The sequence below is a fragment of the Saccopteryx bilineata genome, chromosome 3 (assembly GCF_036850765.1).
Source record: "Saccopteryx bilineata isolate mSacBil1 chromosome 3, mSacBil1_pri_phased_curated, whole genome shotgun sequence".
Lineage (NCBI taxonomy): Eukaryota > Metazoa > Chordata > Mammalia > Chiroptera > Emballonuridae > Saccopteryx > Saccopteryx bilineata.
Genome location: NC_089492.1, coordinates 239,416,877 through 239,438,441, shown reverse-complemented (window position 1 = coordinate 239,438,441; position 21,565 = coordinate 239,416,877). Strand labels below are relative to the sequence as shown.

General features: G+C 35.1%; 1 protein-coding gene across 12 annotated transcripts in view; it reads right to left on the bottom strand.

The window, feature by feature from the left end:
- DOCK7 (dedicator of cytokinesis 7) overlaps nt 1-21,565 on the bottom strand; it is a 254,205-nt gene that overhangs the window by 98,463 nt on the left and 134,177 nt on the right. For 7 of the 12 annotated variants that reach the window (XM_066269012.1, XM_066269013.1, XM_066269016.1 and 4 more), the window contains exons 21-28: nt 20,712-20,876; nt 18,909-19,078; nt 10,548-10,640; nt 9,269-9,358; nt 8,259-8,354; nt 3,298-3,438; nt 3,092-3,205; nt 1,447-1,617 (exon numbers count right to left, since the gene is read on the bottom strand). In XM_066269012.1, coding sequence (XP_066125109.1) covers nt 1,447-1,617; nt 3,092-3,205; nt 3,298-3,438; nt 8,259-8,354; nt 9,269-9,358; nt 10,548-10,640; nt 18,909-19,078; nt 20,712-20,876 — 1,040 coding nt within the window. The remainder of the gene's footprint in view (nt 1-1,446; nt 1,618-3,091; nt 3,206-3,297; nt 3,439-8,258; nt 8,355-9,268; nt 9,359-10,547; nt 10,641-18,908; nt 19,079-20,711; nt 20,877-21,565) is intronic. The other 5 variants (XM_066269020.1, XM_066269021.1, XM_066269022.1 and 2 more) reach the window with 1 other exon arrangement.

Sequence of the window (21,565 nt, the reverse complement as noted above, 5' to 3'; positions counted from 1 at the left end):
CTGAATTCTGGGAGGTAATTCTGTAACATTCTGACTTCTTCTTTTTTAAATTTATTCAGTGAGAGGAGAGGAGGCAGAGACAGACTCCTGCATGTGCCCTGACTGGGATCCACCCGGCAAGCCCACTAGGGGGTGATGCTCTGCTCATCTGGGGTGTTGCTCCATAGCCCAGCACCTGAGCTCTTCTTGGTGCCTCAGGCAGAGGCTATGGAGCCATCCTCAGCGCCTGGGGCCAAATTGCTCTAAATGAGCCATGGCTGCAGGAGGAGAAGAGAGAGAGAGAAAGAGAGAGAGAGAGAGAAAGGGAAGCACACATCTCCTGTGTGCCCTAACCAGAAATTGAACCCGGGGTATGCACAGGCCAAGCCGACACTCTACCGCTGAGCCAACTGGCCAGGGCCAAACATTTTGACTTCCTTTTCTGCTAAATTATGCTTCATCCCCCTTCTTTTAACTAGTATTAAGTCCTAATAAACATTTTTCATCCTAAACTGTGTCTACTTCAAAAAAATTTAACTTGTAAAAACATCTAAATAAGTGAGCTTACGTAGGTAAATTCACTGACGTGTGCATTAATCTGTAAGAGGAGTACAACACAGTGTTAAGAAGTTGGGTCTCAAATAAACCCAACATGCAAAGTACAGCATAAGGAATATAGTTAAAAATATTGTAAGAACTAATAACTATGTATAGTGTCAGATGGGTACTAGATTAACAGAGGTGATGACTTGTAAGGTATAGAAATGTCTAATCACTATGTTATATACCTAAAGCTAATATATATATATCAACTATAATTGAAAAATTAATTTAATATAAAATAAAGCCAACATGTGCCTTGGTTCAAAGACTAGCATTGCCATTTTACTGTGTGAGCTTGGGTAAGTTACTGACCTTTCTGTGTTTCAGTTTTCTCATTGTAAAATGGGGATAGTTATAGAATTTATCTCCTAGAGTTGCTCTGAGAACTAAATGATTAATACTTATAAAGCCCTTAACACAGAGCTTACCTGTACATACAGCTGTTAATTCAGTAGTGGTACCTACAATTTATTCTAGTGTTTAAAGTACTTTTTAACAAATGTGGACTTTAAGACTATCTTGGCCCTGGACAGTAGGTTTGGTGGATAGAGGATTGGCCCAGCATGTGGATGTCCTGGGTTTGATTCTCAGTCAGGGCACAAAAGAGAAGTGACCATCTGCTTTTCTGCCCCTCCCTCTCCCCCTTCCTCTCCCACAGCCAGTTGCTTGATTGGTTTAAGCATTGGCCCTGAGCACTGAGGATAGCTCAGCTGGTCCCAGCATCAGCCTCAGGCACTAAAATTAGCTCAGATTTAAGGGTTGCTGGGTGGATCCCAGTCAGGGCACATGCGGGAGTCTGTCTCACTATCTCCCCTCCTCTCAATTAAAAAAAGAAAAAAAGAATCTTTCCTACACTTAGCATACCTGAGATGTTGCAGAAGAAACAGAAGGCGATGGTGATGCAGGTGGAGTAAGCAGGCTGCAGGGTAAATTTAATGTAACATAGTGCTCATGGCTGCAGATGATTCGCAGAAAATCCAACCTCAAGGACACCAGGACACTTGGATTTGGTAATGAATAGAGCTTTGAAGACACCTTGTAAGCATTGCATAAACAAGAAAACACCAATTGAATATATCATTTCACTAATACCAACACACCAGAAGGACAGATTAAAGAATTAAACAACAGTACACAGTGAGCAGCTCTGGGTTTTGTGATTCAAATAATATCATCAGGTTATTCCAGAATTACTGTTAAAATAAACAAATCTGAACTACAAGATTTATTGTATAAATCCACTGACTAGGCTAAAAGCCATATTTTTATATTTTCAAGATAGCATTATTCCCCCTTCTCAAAGAGGCACTTTATGAAGGAAAAGTACACCATCAAAACAACTTCATAAAAGAAAGTATCCATTCACTTTACATTACATTGTGCTAACCTATATTAATAATAATCTGTTTGCTATTTTCCCAGCTATACCATAAACTACTGGAGGACATATATAAACTGACTTAATAACTTTAGCATCCCTAGGGTCTAGCTCAATGCTTGGCAAAGGTAGGAGGTCAAACCTGAATAATAAAAACAAATAGGTTTTGGAAGCAACATGAAATTTTGGGGACAAAGTAAAAATAATACATACTGTAGCAAATGTTCGCAAGTGAGTCAGTGCCCACAGAATTTTAACTTCTCCATTAAAAGAAACATACAATAAAGGTATCTAATAGAACAGATCTTTAAAATTAAAAATATTAGACTGCCAAATAGCATTCTTAATGAATAGTTCCCAAAATCTAATCTGTGGACCAGCTAGGAAGTCCTTTTCATAAGCACTATGTCCCACACTCCTGACCTTCCACCCCAATATTCAAACTCCTCAATAATGCTGGGATGGTGGACCCACAGATCTATATATTTTGAAAGCTCCTTTAAGAGGTAACTCTAGGATGAGCATATGGCTTACCAGTAAAATTGCTTATCGATAGGTTCGATAACTAATGTTTTTCAAAAGGCAGATTTTATAAATCAGCTGCTAAAATTTTTGAAACAAAATCAGCTGTTTGTGGAAAAGTTCCAAGATGCGTTTAGTTTAGTAAAAGCAAAATGAATGACATTTGGGCCTTGGGTAAACATCTGTCTAAACCCTACAATGTTCAAGGTTGTATTAGAAGGAATACATAGCAAAATGCAGCTGCTTTAAATACCACCGATGACAAAGAAAATGAAGTTAGTTCTTCATTTAGTATGAACACTATTCTTGAATGGTATCTTGGGCCTGCTTTACAGTTAGACTACTGACTTGATGCTGTGCTCCAGCCTCATTAAATAAAGAGTGGGCCAGTGTAACCCAAGGAAAAGCCAGTTGCACTGATATCAGCTTGCCACAACCTTGTGTCCTAAGAAAACAAATGTTATCTTACTTTTGCCTTATAAATAAAACTATGCTATACTTTTAAATACCAGTGAATGCATGGGTTCTTCAAGGTCTCTCAGCTCTAGCTGTAAAAATAACACAGTATTTAGGTCACTTGATTATGAATTATTACTAATCATGCCTTACTTGTTTATAGCATGTCTTTATAAGGCTAAAGACAAATCCTCTGTCCATAACAGACAACAAATCATTGAGAAAGAAAGCAAGACTTGTGTTGAGCCTTTCAACCATTTCTGTGTCCTGAGAAACAGAATAAAAAGAAAAAACACATAAAATATGATAGTGTAATGTGAGCTTCAAATAGATTTAACAAAAAAAATAAGTCATATTACCTTCTGAAATCGTGAAACTATATCACTAGCAATTGTACTGACAAGAGCGGCAATGTCATCCATGAAACGTTCTGGAAAACGAGTTTTCCTTGGTGCGTCAAGCTTATCGTTAAAGTATAAATGGTGCACCATACTCTTTACCTGAAAAAATAAATAAGCCATGACTTTAATTTCTTATGGATGCAATTAGCAGTTACAAAGACTCCAAGCAATAGGGCTACATTTCATTATACCATGTGATTTAATAGATGGCTGAAGTACTTTTAGCTCCTCAAATATTTTGAAAAGTTCACTATAATATTTTGTATGTTCCAAGGAAACATCAAATAAAATACAATTCAATCACTACATTACCTTCATAAAATTATCCTGGCTGTCAATAAGAAAAAAAAATTCTGCATACGTCAAAAGAAAACATATCACCCTTTAAAATTGTTTTAAATTAAATCTTTCCTAGACTCAGTAATTTTGCCATTCCATATCCCCCAGACAGGGAGCTCTGAAACACTAGAAACCTTGACTTCACTGTAGTGTTATCAGCATCTAGTGTCAAGTTGTGGGTGTATATTAAATATAAATAACTGAATATTAACCATAAAATATTAGGTAAAAATTAACCAAGTGATTTAAGTTTACAAAATATTTTTGGATACAGATTATTATTATTATTTGTATTTTTTGAAGTTAGGAACGAGGGGGCAGTCAGACAGATTCCTGCATGAGCCCGACCGGTATCCACCTGGATGCCCACCAGGGGTTGATGCTCTGCCCATCTGGGGCATTGCTATGCTGCAGCCGGAGCCATTATAGTGCCTGCAGTGGAGGCCATGGAGCCATCCTCAGCGCCTGGGCCAACTGCTCCAATGGAGCCTTGTCCCCAGGAAGGGGCGAAAGAGATAGAAAGGAAGGAGAAGGGGAGAGTGGAGAAGCAGATGGGCGCTTCTCCTGTGTGCCCTGACCGGGGATCAAACCTGGGACTTCTACATGCCAGGACGACGCTCTACCACTGAGCCAACTGTCCAGGACTTGGTTACAGATTCTTAACACAGCAAAGTGGTAATAATAATAAAGATTTTAGCTTCAGGGACATTCAAGCCAAAGTTCTACAGTTAGTAAATAGCACAGTCAAGTCTTAAACTATAGCCTCTGACTAGTTTATATTTAAGCATTCTGACCATATATCTAAGACTGTAACAAAATATATACAAAAATTATCATTTTGATCTTATATTAAAAGCACATGAATTACACATTTGGTGTTTGTTCTCCAGGGGAAAAAATGAGTTACCTTATCATTTATGTATAATGTCTTATTTATTTATTTGGTTAGTAAATTCCTAGAAAAAATTGCTTTATATCACCCATATACGTAGGTAACATTCAATGCTGAGAAAGACCTTATGATGTACTCTAGAAGCTCCTTTTCTGTTTTGTTGTTTTGTTTTCCTTTGTTGCTTTTTTCACATACTTCTTTTTTAGAAGAAGAAGTTTCAATGATTTCAGCTTTCTAGAGGCTGATGAGGAAGATCCCTAGTGCCAGAATGCCTGCTTTTGAAACACACTTCTGTTCCCTACAGGCAGTACACAGTTTAAGTTACTTAATCTTTCTGTGCCTTGGTAGGACTTAGTGCATAGAGACAGTGCTGCCACACTGTACACACTTGATAAACATATATATTACACAAAAGCAATAAACATTTGTGTATAAATATTAAGATACTGATTCATTGTTTTTAATATCATTTATTGAATGAAGCAAAAAACTTTTATTAAATTTTTTAATTTACTGTGTTAACATGGATTCAGGTATCTCACTCAATATAACACCCTCACCTCCCAACAACTTGCCGCCCATCACACCCTCTTTGTCTACCTCCTTGGGTCCCTCCCCCCCTTCTTCCCTCTGGGATTTCCTGTCCCGTTATCTGTAACTATGTGTTATGTATATATATTTTCACTAATACCTTCCCCTTCTCTGATTCTGTCCCCTCATCCCCCTTCCCTCTGACAGCTGTCCCTCTGCTCCCTGTGACCCTGCCTCTGCCTCTATTCTGTTCCTCAGTTCACTGTGTTCATTAGATTCCACATATAAGTGAGATCCTATGATATTTGTCTTTCTCTGCCTGGCTTATTTCACTTAGCATAATAATCTCCAGATCCATCCATGACATTGCAAAAGGTAAGATTTCCTTACTTTTCCATGGCCACATACTATTCCATTGTGTATCTGTACCACTGCTTTTTCATCCACTCGTCCACTGATAAACATTGGGCTGTTTCCGGTCCACTGATAAACATTGGGCTGTTTCCGGATCTTGGCTATTGTAAACAATGCTGCAATAAACATGGGGTTGCATTTCTTCTTTTGAATTAATGTTTTGGGATTCTTGGAATATATTCCTAAAAGTGGGATAGCTGGGTCAAAAGCAGTTCCATTTTTAATTTTTTGAGGAAACACCATACTGTTTTTCACAGTGGCTGTACCAGTCTGCATTCCCACCAACAGTACAGGAGGGTTCCCTTTTCTTTACACCCTCAACAGCCCTTGTTGTTTGTTGATTTGTTAATGAGCGCCATTCTGACAGGTGTGAGGTGGTATCTCATTGTGGTTTTAATTTGCATTTCTCTGATGATTAGTGATGTTGAACATTTTTTCATATGCCTATTATCCACCTGTATGTTCTCTTTGGAGAAGTGTCTATTCAGTTCTTTAGTCCATTTTTAAATTGGATTGCTTACCTTCCTGGTGTTAAGTTTTAGAAGTTCTTTATAAAGTTTGGTTATTAACCCTTATATCAGATGTAACGGTGAATAGTTTGCTCATTGTGTGGGTTGTCTTTTAATTTTGTTCATGGTATCTTTTGCTATGCAAAAAGCCTTTTAATTTTATATAGTCTCATTTGTTCATTTTGTCCATTATTTCACTTGCCCATGAAGATATAGCCACAAAAATATTGCTATTAGAGATATTGGAGAGTTTACTGCCTATGTTTTCTTCCAAGATTTTTATGATTTCATGACTTACATTTAAGTCTTTTATTCATATTGAGTTTGTTTCTGTGAATGGTGTATGTTGGTGGGCTAGTTTCATTTTTTTGCATGTACCTGTCCAATTTTCCCAACACCATTTAGTAAAGAGACTGTCTTTACTTCATTGTATACTCTTGCCTCCACTGTCAAATATCAGTTGATCATAAAGGCGTGGGTTTATTTCTGAATTCTCTGTTCCTCTTTTATTGATCTTATGCCAATACCATGCTGTTTTGATAACAATGGCCTTGTAGCATAACTCGATATCAAGAAGTGTGATACCTTCCACTTTGTTCTTCATTTTCAAGATTGCTGAGGCAATTCGGGTTTATTTATTGCTGAGGCAATTCAGGCAATTCATATAAATTTTTGGAATATTTGTTCTAATCTGTGAAGTATGCCATTGGTATTTTAATAGGAATTGCATTAAATCTATAGATTGCTTTGGGTAATATAGACATTTTAATGATGTTAATTCTTCCTATGCATGAACATGGTATATGCTTCCACTTATTTGTATCTTCCTTGATTTCTTTTTTCAATATCTTATAATTTTCCAAGTACAAGTCTTTTCCCTCCTTGGTTAAATTTATTCCTAGGTACTTTATTTTTTGTTGTTGTTGCAATAGTGAAGGGGACTGTTTCCTTAATTTCACTGACAGTTTATTTATTGTTGTATATTGTATAAAAATGCCACTAACTTCTAAATGTTGATTTTATATCCTGACACTTTGCTGAATTCATTTATCAGTTCTAGTAGTTTTTTGACTGAGACGTTAGGGTTCCCTATGTACAGTATCATGTCACCAGCAAATAGTTCTGGCCTCAACACCAGAAAACTGAGTCACTGATGTATCCACGGCTTCTGGACTTACTTCTCCGAATGGCCCAGTCTCCATAGGGTGGGGCAGTGGTTTTCCCCCAGGCTGATTCCACTCAGAGGTGAATGCCTCAGCACAGGGGTTCTGGTGGCCATCCCTCACAGTGTCTCTCCTTGGGCCACCAATTTCACACTTTCCTGACGCAACTCCAGTCCTCTCAGCCCTCCCTCTGCTGGAACCCATGGTAAGTGGCTGTGACCGAGGTTTTCTGAGCTGGCTCTTTAAGACGGAGCCTGCATCTCAAGAGCTCCATTTCTTTCTTGCAGACAGAAACCTCAGCTCTTTTAACCACCAAATGCTGTGTGGGGCTTCTTCTAGGCTCTGGGTCTCTGGGCTGGGGCACCAGTCCTGGGGCTGAGGACCCTTCCCTCTCAAGGCAAACCTCCCTGCAGTGAGAGTCCCTTTGGACCCTCAGCCACCGCTCACTCCTGGGAGCAAGGCAGTCCTCTGTGTCTCTGCCCTTCCTATCCGTTTTGGTGTGGCTTCTTTTGTGATCCTTGGTTATAGACTCCTCTTCATTTAGCCCAAAGTTGGTTCTTCAAGAAGATTGTTCTTAAATTAAGTTGTAATCCAATTTGGTCCTGGGAGGTGGCAGTTGGAACGTCCATCTATTCCATCACCATCTTGTAATCTGCCCCAAAAAGTTTTTCTTAATTAGCTGTAACTGGTATTTCCCTAAGAGCTTTTTCACCATAAAAGCAATTAGGTATCTATAAAGTTCTTTTTATCTATCTCTGGTATGAAATCTACAATACTGCCATTATACAGTAGCATGTTCAGATTAAAAAATATATATCACAGGTCCTTTAAAAAAGTAGCTAGTTTCTGCAACCATCCTTAAAAAAGTAAATAAAATGAGCTTTATAATTTCAACTAAATCGTGCTGAGTGTTCACAGTGTTTATTTAGAGATATAACATGTAATTTTGCCTTGGAGGAACATGTCAAACTGTAAGATGGACAATAGAAAAAGATTCATAGTATAAAATACTGAGCTAACACAAAGGTGTTCAATAAGGAAAATATTAAAGAACATGTTTATTTTGCTCACCATTAACTCAAAAAAGAACCAGGCTTGTTGCAAAGCTGACTCCCGAACGCCGCCACTGCAAACAACCCACTGCAAAGCCAGCTCCTCATGGAAAAGCTATCCAGAAGTAAATCCAAAGTTATTATCACAGTCAAGTCTGTTAATAACACAAACCAAATAATAATGCAAATGAAGATATAATGAGAATAAGCAAAATAAGGCATGTGAACCATTCAATGATGCAGTGAGGACACCCATTAACGAAACGGCTATTTATACATGTAAGACAGTGGCATGTTGAATAGCTGAAAAAATTACATGTTATCTTGAAGTAAAATGTAATTTAAAAAAAAACAGGTGGGAAATAGCCTCCTAAATTGTACCTGCAAACAGAAACTAGACAGAAAACTCACAGTTACAAATAAAATCTTTTTACATACAAATTTTAATATATGCAAATACATTCATGAACTTTGCTGGTACAATTTAGGGCATACTTTTCAATTTTTAAACTTTGTTATAAGGCATTAATATTCAAGTTTTCAGGTATTTGAAGTCTTTTTATAAAAATGGCAGAAACTTTCTGCTTTGTAATGGATATGCACACAATGCATTTGCAAAGTAGTGTATATTGTTATGAAAAAGGACTAACAAAGCTGTGCATAAGGGAAGCAAATCAACATATCTTACTAAGAGTGATAATTTTTCTAACTCATCTTCCTTTTCCTGGAGATTTAAAACACAAAACAGAAGTAGTTACAGAAACAGAATTAAGAGTAGATACATTTTTTGGCACTAATATTTGATGATCAAATTTCATCACTAAAATAGCCAGTCCCAAAGATATAAACAGTATAATAATGTAAAAGAGCCTACAGTGGAAAAGCATGTGCCAAAAGGCATCAGACAAGCAGTGCTTGCTCAAATGTATTTTTAAACACAATGCAAACCGATTATGCACAGAAACCTTATATCTATTTAATGGTTGGAATTATTTTTCCCCTACATGGATTGTTTTTTTATGAATCTACCTTTTTAGTTGGTAAGCGTCCCGTTAATGTTTGTAAGAAACTTGACGTCTCTGTGTGCGAAGACATACGATTACAACTTCGATCCATAGCCTATGAAGTGAAGATGAATGAATGACGAGATAACATTAAAGTCTGCTGTGGATGACTTTGCAGCTCAAGGATTACATACAATTTTTAAATGGTGTTTTAACGCGGTTTCAACAACCGTCTATTTTATTGCTCATCTCCTTTTCACCATTTTAAGTTGTTTTAGCGCATTACAAATATCAAAATGGCTTCTAAATATTTTTAGTCTTTAAAAAGATGAGTGTTTTAATAATTGTATAAATTCAGAGTGCTGCAAAGAATGAAACTTTTATTTGTGTGATCTATACACATGCACATATCCAGTAAGAAAATGTAAAAACATACTTCTCAACTGGTCTCAGACCAAAAAAAAAACCCCCAAATTTTATATTCAATAAAAGAATATTAAAAGTTCAGAATGATTTCTTTCACTTTTCACTATTATCAAAATGAGTATTCAGGTTTGCCATATACTACATAAAATTTAAATCAATTACAATACTAAAATGTAATTAAATAGCTTCTTTAAAAGCAAGAGTATTTTTTCCTAAAGCCATTAAACAGATGAGAAGTATATTTTAGGTATCATGCAGTATTACTTATCAAGCCATTAGACTTAAGTAAACAAAATCTAATTCAAGTAAGTTACAGTAAATTTCATACTTTGCAACACAGTACAAATTAAATAGATTTTTGCTTCCGGTATTTCATCTTATAGGATGGAAAACATATACTGTTCATATTGAATTTCTACTTTATCACCAGTATTTCTAGTCAGTGATTATGAAAAAAATGACAAGATAGTAAATGCTAAATGGAAATGATACAATAGCTACACTTTAAACCAAAAGCAAATGGAAAGCTGTCAGGTTTTTCCACAAAAAAGTTTCTTAAATTCCTACTGAAGTTGTACTAAGCCTAAAGTAGAAACTGTTACAAAGCCATCAATTGCATAAGCAGCAGGCACTGAAATACTCAATGAGTGTATAAGGAGGGAGGAGAAGGAGACAGGATATAGGAAAGCAGAGCAATACTGGTGCAATTGGTGGTATTCATGCATAGTAGTAGAAAAATGTGCTAAGTAAACAAAAATACACACTTTTTAATGATTAAAAAAGCAAGCCACTGAAACCATAGTATATACTAAAAAGTAATGTTCTAAAGGGAAACATCAGCAGCCAATAAAAAAAAAAACCTCTAATATAAACACCACCTGTGTTGATTCTGCACTTGGACTGGGGTTGGATCCCCATGGGGCAGCTTTTGGACCACCAGTGTTAACCCAGGAATTGGAGCGATCTAAACCCTATGCATATAATAGAAAGCAGTTGGAAAGGAAAGAAATATTACATGTGGCATGCTATAAATTATTCTTAAAGAAATCCAGACTTTCCAATGCAAACATTTTTTAAATTAGTACTGTTAAAGCAACCAAAAATTCTAGGCACCTAGAGTATTAGTTCACCAAAATTATCTTAATTACATAAGTTTTTAAAAATCACCAAGAACATTAAGTATAGCATTCAAAGGTAATTTCTCTGAAAAGGATCACCTTGAAGTACCAACAACTAAAGTTCCCATAGTACCAATCCTCCAATTCTTTTTAAAGATGGTAGTATGAGTTAGCAACAGATAATTTACTCTAAATATAAAGAGTTTAAAAGGAAAAAAATGAAAGGAAAAAACATTCCAATCTTTTCTAAAAGATTGTAATTTTATTCCATATGTCATCAACTGTAAACTTCCGTGTGCTGACATTCTATAATTCTATCTGATCTTGTTTCTTATTTTCTTTTAGGAACTGTTAGGAGAAAATAAGTAAAAAGTTAAGATATAAATGCCTATCCCTGGCCAGATGACTCCATGGATAAAGCATTGACCCAGTGTGCTGAGGTCATGGGTTTGATCCCTGTTCAGGGTATGTAGGAGAAGCAATCAATGAGTGCACAACTAAATGGAATGGCAAATTGAGGCTTCTCTCTCTCTTTCTCGCTATCTCCCTTTCTCTCTAAAATCAATGGAAAAATTTTCTTTTTAATTTAAAAAAGAGCCTAGTATTTGTGCCTTCTTAAAAATCATGGTAAATTTGGGGATGTGCTCAGTTTTATTATGCTTTTTGTAATTAAACCTAATGGGCTACTATATTATATAAAGAGTAAGAAAAAACATGCTGAGCTATTTATAGAAATTATATCTTCATCATCACTATCACTAATTTAAAGTTAATTTAATATGCTACCAATGTATATGACCAGAAGTAAATTATGTCTATGTGTCTCTGAAAGAGGTTATTATGATCCCAGATAAAGGGACCTGGGAGTTTACAATTTCTTAAACCTGACTGATCATTAAAATTACTTGGGAAGGTTTATGAAATTCAGATTCTGGGCACTACCCCCCAAAATCCTGATTCGGTAATCTGGACTAGGGCCTGGAAATCTGCTAATAGAACTGGAGCAAGTCATAAGAAATTTTTAGAGGATTGTTGGCATTAAGAGGGACTGGCTATAAATATCAGGGCATGAGCATGGACCCAAACCAGAAAACACCAGGACAGGTAAAAAGAAAAGAGTAGTCACAATGTTGATCAATCCCGCATAGACAGTATCACATGGGAAGCTTAACAACCACCACAAATGTGCAGGGCCCTACCTCTAAACAATAAAATCAGAGTATTATGGGGACAGGAAGGGAGAAGGAGAGAGAAGGAGGGAAGGGGGAGGGAGGGAAGGAGAGGAAGGGAAAAGAGAAAAGTTAAAGGGAAAAGAGGGAAAGACAGCTTGCCTGTCACCTCTCAAGGGCTTAGGTTTTAGGATGAATATATCCTTCTATTGTCCCTATTTTTCCAAAAATACAAAGAGGTTAAAGTGACGATACAATAATCAGCTATACATTTGACACTGAATGTATATTATTAGAGTTAAAGTTCAAATCCATGTTCTACTGCTTACTAATTGTAAAGTCTAAGGTAAATTACTGAATCTCTTTTTCAGTTTCTTAGCTAAAAATAAGAAATAATGAGTGTCTCCTTCATACTGTAAAGATCAAATTAAATAATTAAGTAAATTACTAACTTCAATGCCTCAAATATAGTAAACTTTCAAAATACAGTTTTAACAAAAACTTTTTCACGTTTTTATATACTTCCTACCAAAGTAAATTAAACAATATACAAATACTAGAAAAATTATGTAATCAGATTTATTTAAAATAAAATACCTGTCTTCTCAGAACTCCATTGTATTATCTCAAATAAAAGCAAACTAGCACATATTTTTCAGATAAGACAAAAACACAATTTGTCTTATCTGAAACACAATTCAGTCTCCCAAATTGTGTTCCCACTGTGTAAGTGTAAAGTTCTTCCTGATGTTTTGAATTGTTATAATTACTACCTAAGGCCTGAACAGGCAGTGGTGCAGTGGATAGAGCGTCAACCTGGGACCTCAATGTTGCCAGCTTGAGCACAGGGTTGTTGGCTTGAGTGTGGGATCATAGACATGACCCCATAGTTGCTGGCTTAAGCCCAAAGGTCACTGGCTTGAGACCAAGGTTTCTGGCTTGAGCAAGAGATCACTGGCCCCACGGTCAAGGCATGTATGAGAAAGCAATCAATGAACAACTAAGATGCCGTACTATTGAGTTGATGCTTTTCACTGCTCTCTTTTCCTATCTGTCCCTGTCTGTCCCTCTCTCTCCCACTTAAAAAAAAATCACTACTTATGTTACAAAAATAACAAAAAGATGAGCACTTGATTGCTGCAACATTACAATTGTGCCTTTTTCTCTACCATAAATTTCTATAAAAAGAGTAACAATAACTTCGCTGTACTCAAATTTTTTTAACTCTTTGCTTAGCAATTTCCTTTGAAAACTAAGGTACATGTTAATCAGTAATGTGAGAATCAACAATAAATTTCTTTGTGCCATTAATTATATGTTATATCCACAATACTAAGGCTCTAAACCAGTTAAAAGTACATCAAGTCCTTATATTTAATTAAAGAAAGCCTGTGGTCAATTATTTCGTGACCAGCAAATAATTTCCATAAATTAGGTGTTTTAAAGTTAAGAATGATATCAAATAGACCTTATTTAAGCACATTCATCAATGTTATTTACTAAGATAATAACTTAGTGTTTACTGAACTCCAACTAACATAAAAAAGATTAACCAAATATACACATAATGTGCATGAAGTGATGTTGTTTTTGTCAAATCCCCATAACATTCCATCCCTTAGATACAGATAGGCACTCTCCTTGAGCAAGGCCCACTTTGTATTTGACTTGACAGTAACACTCATGTTATCTTACGAAGACTTGGCTTTATTGCCAGAAGTCTTCAGCATATTGCCTAGCATCTAGTAACCTCTCAGTGTTTTAAAATGAAAAAGTAAGAGATAATACATCAAAAAGAAAATATGTATCAACGTAAAACTGCATTGTATTTGATTAAAAGCAATAAAGTTCAAACCTAATGTTATCATTCACATACTTGAGCATTAAAAGATTATCATTAGGACAATAAAAGAATACATCAGTTTTGGCAAAATAATTATAAAGAAGTCTCACAAATATGGTTTTACAGCCACTAGAGTAATAAAAGCCTGTTGATACAAGTATTCTTGAATTTAAGGAGTTCTGCATCTTATATTAAGGAATGAAGTCTAACCAAAACTTTCATAAGGCCAAATCTCTTAAGATCTGTAAATGTAGAATTAATCCTGATAGTAAGAGGACAAACAAAAGTATAATTCAATTTTTTAAAGCAGTTTATTCTTTCTATGATATTCAATGCTTACCAACATTCACTCATGGGATAATTATCTGGTATCTTCAATGTGCTGGCTATTACGGCAGTCTCCCTCTTATCTGCGGTTTAGCTTTCCATTACCCATAGTCAACCAAGGTTGTAAAGATTAAATAAAAAATTTCAGAAACAAACAATTCATAAGTTTTAAATTGTGCTGTTCTGAGTAGCATAATAAAATCCTGCACCATCCTACACCTTCTCTACTCAGGACATCAATCATCCTTTCGTACAGTGTGCCCAAGCTGCATATGGTACCCACCCGTTAGTCACTTAGTAGCTTATTGGTTATCATATCAGCTATCAAGGTATCACAATGCTTGTGTTCAGGTAACCCTATTAACAGCCTAACACTAGCGCATAATGCCTGTCATTCACCTCACTTCATCTCATCACGTAGGCACCGTATAGTCTCACATCACCACAGGAAGAATGTGTACAGTGTATTATGAACACCTGAGAGACCATTCATGTAACTTTTCTTATAGTATATTATTAAAACTGTTCTATTTTATTAAAAGTTATTGTTGCTAATCTCTTACTGTGACTAATTTACAGATTATTCTTTTCCATAGGTATGTGATTTAGGAGAAAACAGCATATATAGTAGTAGAGGTGGTGAGAAATGGCTCTATAATATATATGCAAATCAAACAAGGAGTTAGAAAAGATAGCTGAGTTTAAAATTCTAGAAAGAAATTTGTACTGGAAATATCATTTGGGGAGTTATTAGCATATAATGGTATTTAATTAAACTTTGGGATTTGGTAAGATCACCAAGTTGAGTGAGTACAGAGAGAAGGAAAGGGAAGAGAAGGACAGAGGACTGGGACACTTCTAGATTAAGAGATCAGGGGGGAAAAGGAACCTACAAAGGAGACTGAAAGGTGTAACCAGTAAAGTAAGTGGAAAACCAAGAGAATGTAGTACACTGGAAACCAAGGAAACAGCATAAATCAAGGAGGAAGGAAAATTTATGTCAAAAGCCGCAGGAATGTAAAGTGAGCCAAGTGGTGAGAATTCAGTATTGGATATAGTAACATGGAGAGCACTGGTGACATTAACAAGGGCAATCTGGGTGGAAGGAGGGAGAAATATATGATTTAAGAAGGGTAAAGAGGGCCCTGGCCAGTTGGCTCAGCGGTAGAGCGTCGGCCTGGCATGCGGGGGACCCAGGTTCGATTCCGGCCAGGGCACATAGGAGAGGCACCCATTTGCTTCTCCACCCCCCCCTTCCTCTCTGTCTCTCTCTTCCCCTTCCGCAGCCGAGGCTCCATTGGAGCGGGGATGGCCCAGGCGCTGGGGATGGCTCCTTGGTCTCTGCTCCAGGCGCTAGAGTGGCTCTGATCGCGGCAGAGCGACGCCCCAGAGGGGCAGAGCATTGCCCCTGGTGGGTGTGCCGGGTGGATCCCGGTCGGGCGCATGCGGGAGTCTGTCTGTCTGGCTGTCTCTCCCCGTTTCCAGCTTCAGGAAAAAAAAAAAAAGAAGGGTAAAAAGAATAGGAGCAAAAGAATTGGACATACCGAGTATAGAAAACTCTTAAGAAATTCTACCACAAAAGGTACCAGAGAAATGACAGAGGCCAGCAGCAGAAATACAATGGAGATTTTTTTCAATAAAAAATATAATAGTGTGCCTGCATAAGGATGGGATGATTTAGTAGACGGAGAAATATGATACAGACAAGAGCGGAAAGAACTGCTGACCTAAGGATCTTGAGTAGGTAAGAGGAAATGGAGGTTGTGTACAAATGGGCAGAATGGATTTAGAGAAGCGGATAGTTCATCTATGGCAGAGTAGTATTAGGTAGTAGTAGATGAGTAGACAGGTAGATGTGATGGTAAATGTCTACCAAAATTTTCTTCTGATGGCTTCAATTTTCTCAATGAAGTAGAAAATAAGTGAGAAAGAGAATTGGTGAGGGGGAGGTTAGGAGGCTTGAAGTAACAAAAGGTGGCATAAAACCCTTTTCTGGGAGAGCAGAAAAGTAAATAGAATACAGAAATACATATCTATAATAACTGACTGATAACATTAAAGGTTCTCTAAGGTTTATGGTCTTTAATTTTGAATGAGGCCAGTCATCATGGTATTTCTCAAATCATGTTCAGTGGCATAGGTGGTAACATGGCAAAGGCAGTCAACTGGGTAAACTATGGGTTGAGGTTTAGTCAAACAAGTTAAATGAAGCAAGCAAAGAATGAGGGAATTGAGGTTTGATTGTAATTGGAGTAATTATAATAACTGATTGTAAAATTTTAGCTGGCTAACTAAATTGGAAGAAATAACATTAAGGGAGGAAAATGCAGTATAAGAGTTAAATTAAGATCGAGTGATTGGAGGTTGTAGAGGAATAGAGAAATTGTTGGAATTGGGGTATGTACCAAAGAGAAAACTAGGAGCTAATGATTAGAGAACAAAATAAAACTGAAATGATGAGGGATAAAGTTATTGGTAATGACAAGATCTAGGTTATGATGATGGTTGAGCAAGGAGAGAAAACCCTAAAAGAAAAAGTTACTTAAATTTCTAGGCCAATAAAATCAGACTAAATGAAAAGCAGCTATAAATAAACTTCAAGACCCCTTATAATTTTTCAATAAAATAAAATTATATACTATTATTAGTAGCGATTATAAATAACTAAATGATAATCCAAAATAAAGGTACCTAGCAAAATTTTTGCAACAAAGAGAAAACATAAAAACCATTTAAATAAAACTTGATTCATGAAAGACTGTATAATCATAAAAAATTCTCATCTTATGATGGTTTTCTCAAAAGTTGATATATCATCAAAAGTAAGTTCATGTCATGTCTCATTTTATAAACTACTTGAAATAAGGCAAATAATCATTTCAATATATTTGAACCTGTGTTCTAAATCTTGATGTTGTAATTTATCAACTACATCATATAAAAGAAAACTAGAATTATACTAAGGTATAGTGCAAATCTTACAGAAACTGAGTCATTTTAAAAGTAGAATCTTGAAGAAAATGTCTTTAGTTTAATAGGTAAATTTCTTATAATTCACTAATCAGATACATTCTACCAAAGAACTATATTTTATAATATATAAATCATGCTAAATATACTACTTCTATTATAATGAGATATGACCAAAAAGAAAGACAAAGATAAAAACTTAAGTTCTTTTCCTAAACATGGACATGTGGGGTGAGGCTATGTTTTTGATCTGTGAGAAATCATTTAAAAATTGCTTAGAAGTTAATTTAAAATAAGCAATGCTTACTGTTCATTAGAAACTTCTGAAAATGTAAAATTTCTGTAACTATATGAATAGATATAAGTAGTTCTGATGTCTCTGATCAATATTCAAGTATTTCATCTAACAAACAAACAAATGAACCCAGATCTTAAAAAAATATTCTCTTGTAGTTCAGGCTAAGTGTTAAACACAAATCCTAGATTGTGTTTAGTATTTCTTCCTCATATCCTTATTACCAGACTAAAATGCCAAAGAAACGTTGGCTATGATTCCATAACAACAATTATCTTCCTCCTTTTCAATAGCAAATGTATTTAAATTTGAAATAGTTTGGTAAAAACAGAACATGACACAGTTTCTTGGCCTTAGTACTACTGTTCTTCTGTCCAGCTTGTTTAAACTCTTGAGTTATTTTTGTACTTTACATAAGGAAAGGGAATAGCTATTTGTTTCTTAAGTACATTTCTTTGGGCAATAAAAATTAATGCTTTTGTTCACAGTGGCCAGGACATGGAAACAACCAAAAAGCCCATCAATAGATGACTGGATGAAGAAGATGTGGCACATATACACTATGGAATACTACTCAGCCATAAGAAATGATGACATCGGATCATTTACAGCAAAATGGTGGGATCTTGATAACATTATACGGAGTGAAATAAGTAAATCAGAAAAAACCAGGAACTGCATTATTCCATACGTAGGTGGGACATAAAAGTGAGACTAAGAGACATTGATAAGAGTGTTGTGGTTACGGGGGGAATGGGGAGAAGGAGAGGGAAAGGGGGAGGGGGAGGGGCACAAAGAAAACTAGATAGAAGGTGACAGAGGACAATCTGACTTTGGGTGATGGGTATGCAACATAATTGAACGACAAGATAACCTGGACTTGTTATCTTTGAATATATGTATCCTGATTTATTGATATCACCCCATTAAAAAAATAAAATTATTAAAAAAATGCTTTAAATAAATATAGCTAGATTTAAACTAGCTGGCATCTCCCTTATTATCTGGGATAAATATTAACCATCATTAAATAAATCATATTATTCTAATCCTGGTGTATCCTACATAGTTTTTCATAAGAAATGTAGCTTGATTATCAATCAAGGCTAATTACTGTTCTTGATATTTTTTTGTTGAATAATGACATATATTTTACATCAGTGATATGTCCCTTCTACACAGCAGTCACATGGCTGTTTGAATTCTGTAAAAAATCATTTTTTACATGATGAAATAACAGATAGACTAAAGTGAGTGGTAGTGACTGTTCATCCTGGAAAAGGTTTTAAATTTGATAGATCTTTTTTAAGCAGAGTGCACAAACCATTTTGTAATGGCAAGCATATTTAATAGAAACGGGAAATACTTAGCGTTTATTGATGGAATAGAAATGTACAATTTGTTGCTTACGACTAACTCAAATACATTTTAAAATTAAGAATAAATTAAAACATGGGGACATTTTTCATTTATTCATGAACTAAAAATCAAGTTTATAGACACTATCTTCAGTTTACCTTACTGCCGATGATTGACCGTACTTCATCATCTGGTGACGTGGGAGTCCCAGATATATCTGGGTTACTATTACTAAGGCTCCGAGAACGATTTAAATTAAGGCTTGCAGGTCTCACAGCAGATCTAGCCATTGTGGCATAATGCACTGATCCTCCTAAACCCCCAGGACCTAGAGTTGTATATAAAACATCACATAATTAAATAAAAAAATTAGTCAAGAAAGGACCTGAAAATTAATCTCTGCTACTTTATAAAGTTTCACAAAGACATGAATTGTTTTTGTTCATAAATGAAAAATACTATAAATAAGAAAGAAAAACACTCAAGACCTAATGATAGATTCACAAAGATATTCTATTTTCCAACAGTTGGCAAAACCATATAAATTGTAAATACAATTCTCTTCAGTGTTTCTATGATTATGGATTACATGTATAATAAAAAACTCAAGTAGCAGAAAAGACTCACACACATTACCTTTACTTAGATAAAGGTGTATCTAGGACCCAAAATACTCCACTTATGTCTCTTCTTTCTTCCCTACCCCTTCTTGCTTTGCCCCTTGATATAGTTACTAGAGGGACAGTCAATTTACTGTCAACACCTCTTGAATGAGATTATGCTTTATTTCTCTATTATCATCAGTGACAATTTGAACTATAACAAAATGGCACCTTTTAGAATATACATATAAAAACTGTAAAGATATTCTTCTAAGAGTCTATCCCATATAAAAAGCAAAAAATAATCCTTTTTTGTCTAAAATCATTCCTGACACTATCATTCAACTATGTTCTATAAACATAAAAATAGCCAGCAATTGTATACATAATTTCTCCATTTTTTTAATTTAAAGAAATCTTTCTGAATGTCATATATACAAAGAACACATACCTGTCAACTAATTACAAGTCTTTCAGGTAAGCATATAAAAAAGATGTTTTTGCACAATCTGTGGTATTGCAACAGTGTACTGAATGAAAGCGTAAATGGAGGAGTATTATATAAATATATATAGTCCATAATCATTTACACACTCAAAGCCTCAAGTACTATAATTTAAAAAATCAAGATAGAATATTATGAACCAGAATATTAGTCAATTACTACTGTTTTTGCAATAAAAAAAAATGAGATAAAACTCAAGAGTCAGATTACTGTTATGCTTAGCTTTCATAATGTCATAATTATTTGTCTCCATTACTAAAGATAACCTTCCTAATTGCTAAAAAGAGCACTTACCATTATCACTAGTGATGAATGATGATTCACACAGACAAAGATGTGAGCAGGTTGAAAGGTATGTACAACATAACTAACTAAACAACTAAAGAGTTATTCAAACTAAGACATCCACATCCTCCACCACCACCATCATATAAAAAACAACTACTTTGGGCTCTAATGTTCTGAAAGGCTGTAGTGTCAATTTATTAGCAATGGAGAAATCAGAACTTTTCTAGAGAATAATCTTTTATATTGTTATAGGTCTCACACCATTACCAGGGAATGATTAGCCCTCCACATTTCTTCTTAAACATCCGATAGCACTCCAGTGACATATGGAACACTCCTTTTATCTTAACAGGAAATGATGAAATGCTTCCAGAGACACACAAAGTTATTTTCAAAGTTCATTTCCAAAAATTAATTCAAGCAAGATCTCTCTAATTCAAATTAAAAGAAGCTATGCAAATAATGATGCTTTAAAATGTAACTTATTAACTTTAGCACCTAGTATAATTCACAGCATTTAGCAGGCATTCAATAAGTGTTTTCGGTTCATAGTAAAAATAAAATACCTGGTGATGGTGAATTCGGGTAAGTATTTGGTAAGCGAAAAACATAATAGATATATGATGCAAGAAGGCTGTTCCTGCCATGCTGGTCATGGTTTCCATCCAGATTTCTGTGAAGCCGATTTATAATGGATGCCATCGCTTCAAAAGATGCTTGACCTAAATTAACTTTTAAAGAGGAGAAAAATATTTTTGCATTTTTATATTGTAAGTTCCAAAATGATCAAGGTTTTGTCATCTCCCTATGCATTAAGTATAGTGATTATACACAGTAATTGTATAAAGATACTTGATGTTGATTTTTCAAATTTCTTTTTCAATTACAGTTGACACACAATATTATACTAGTTCCAGGTGTACATCATAGTGATTAAACAATTTGATGTTGATTTTAATGTTTATCTTGTATTAGATGAATCAAAATTTCTTTTTCTAAACAAAATGAGAAAAACTCATTTTACTACTTTAACTTGAAAATCATATGGGTTTGCTTAGTCAAAAAACAAAACATCGCCCCACAGGTACCTACAATTTTGTAAAACAATATAAAACACATATAAAAAAGAAATCTATCTTGGATATCACCTTTGAGAAGTAAATTTTCATTTTAAAGATGACTTTGAAAACCTACATAGCATATAAGGAGAATGTGACTTTTGCTTAAAAAATTCAAAAATATTAATAAAAGTAGATTATTTAAAATATCAATTTAAGATAAGAAAATAGTGAATAAGCAACTTGATTAAAATGAGTGAATCTATAAATGGATTAGAAGAGGTAGAAGAATAGAAGAATACGCTGAGGTAAGACTATAACAGCATTTTAAACATCAGATTGAGCAATACCTACCCAGTCAT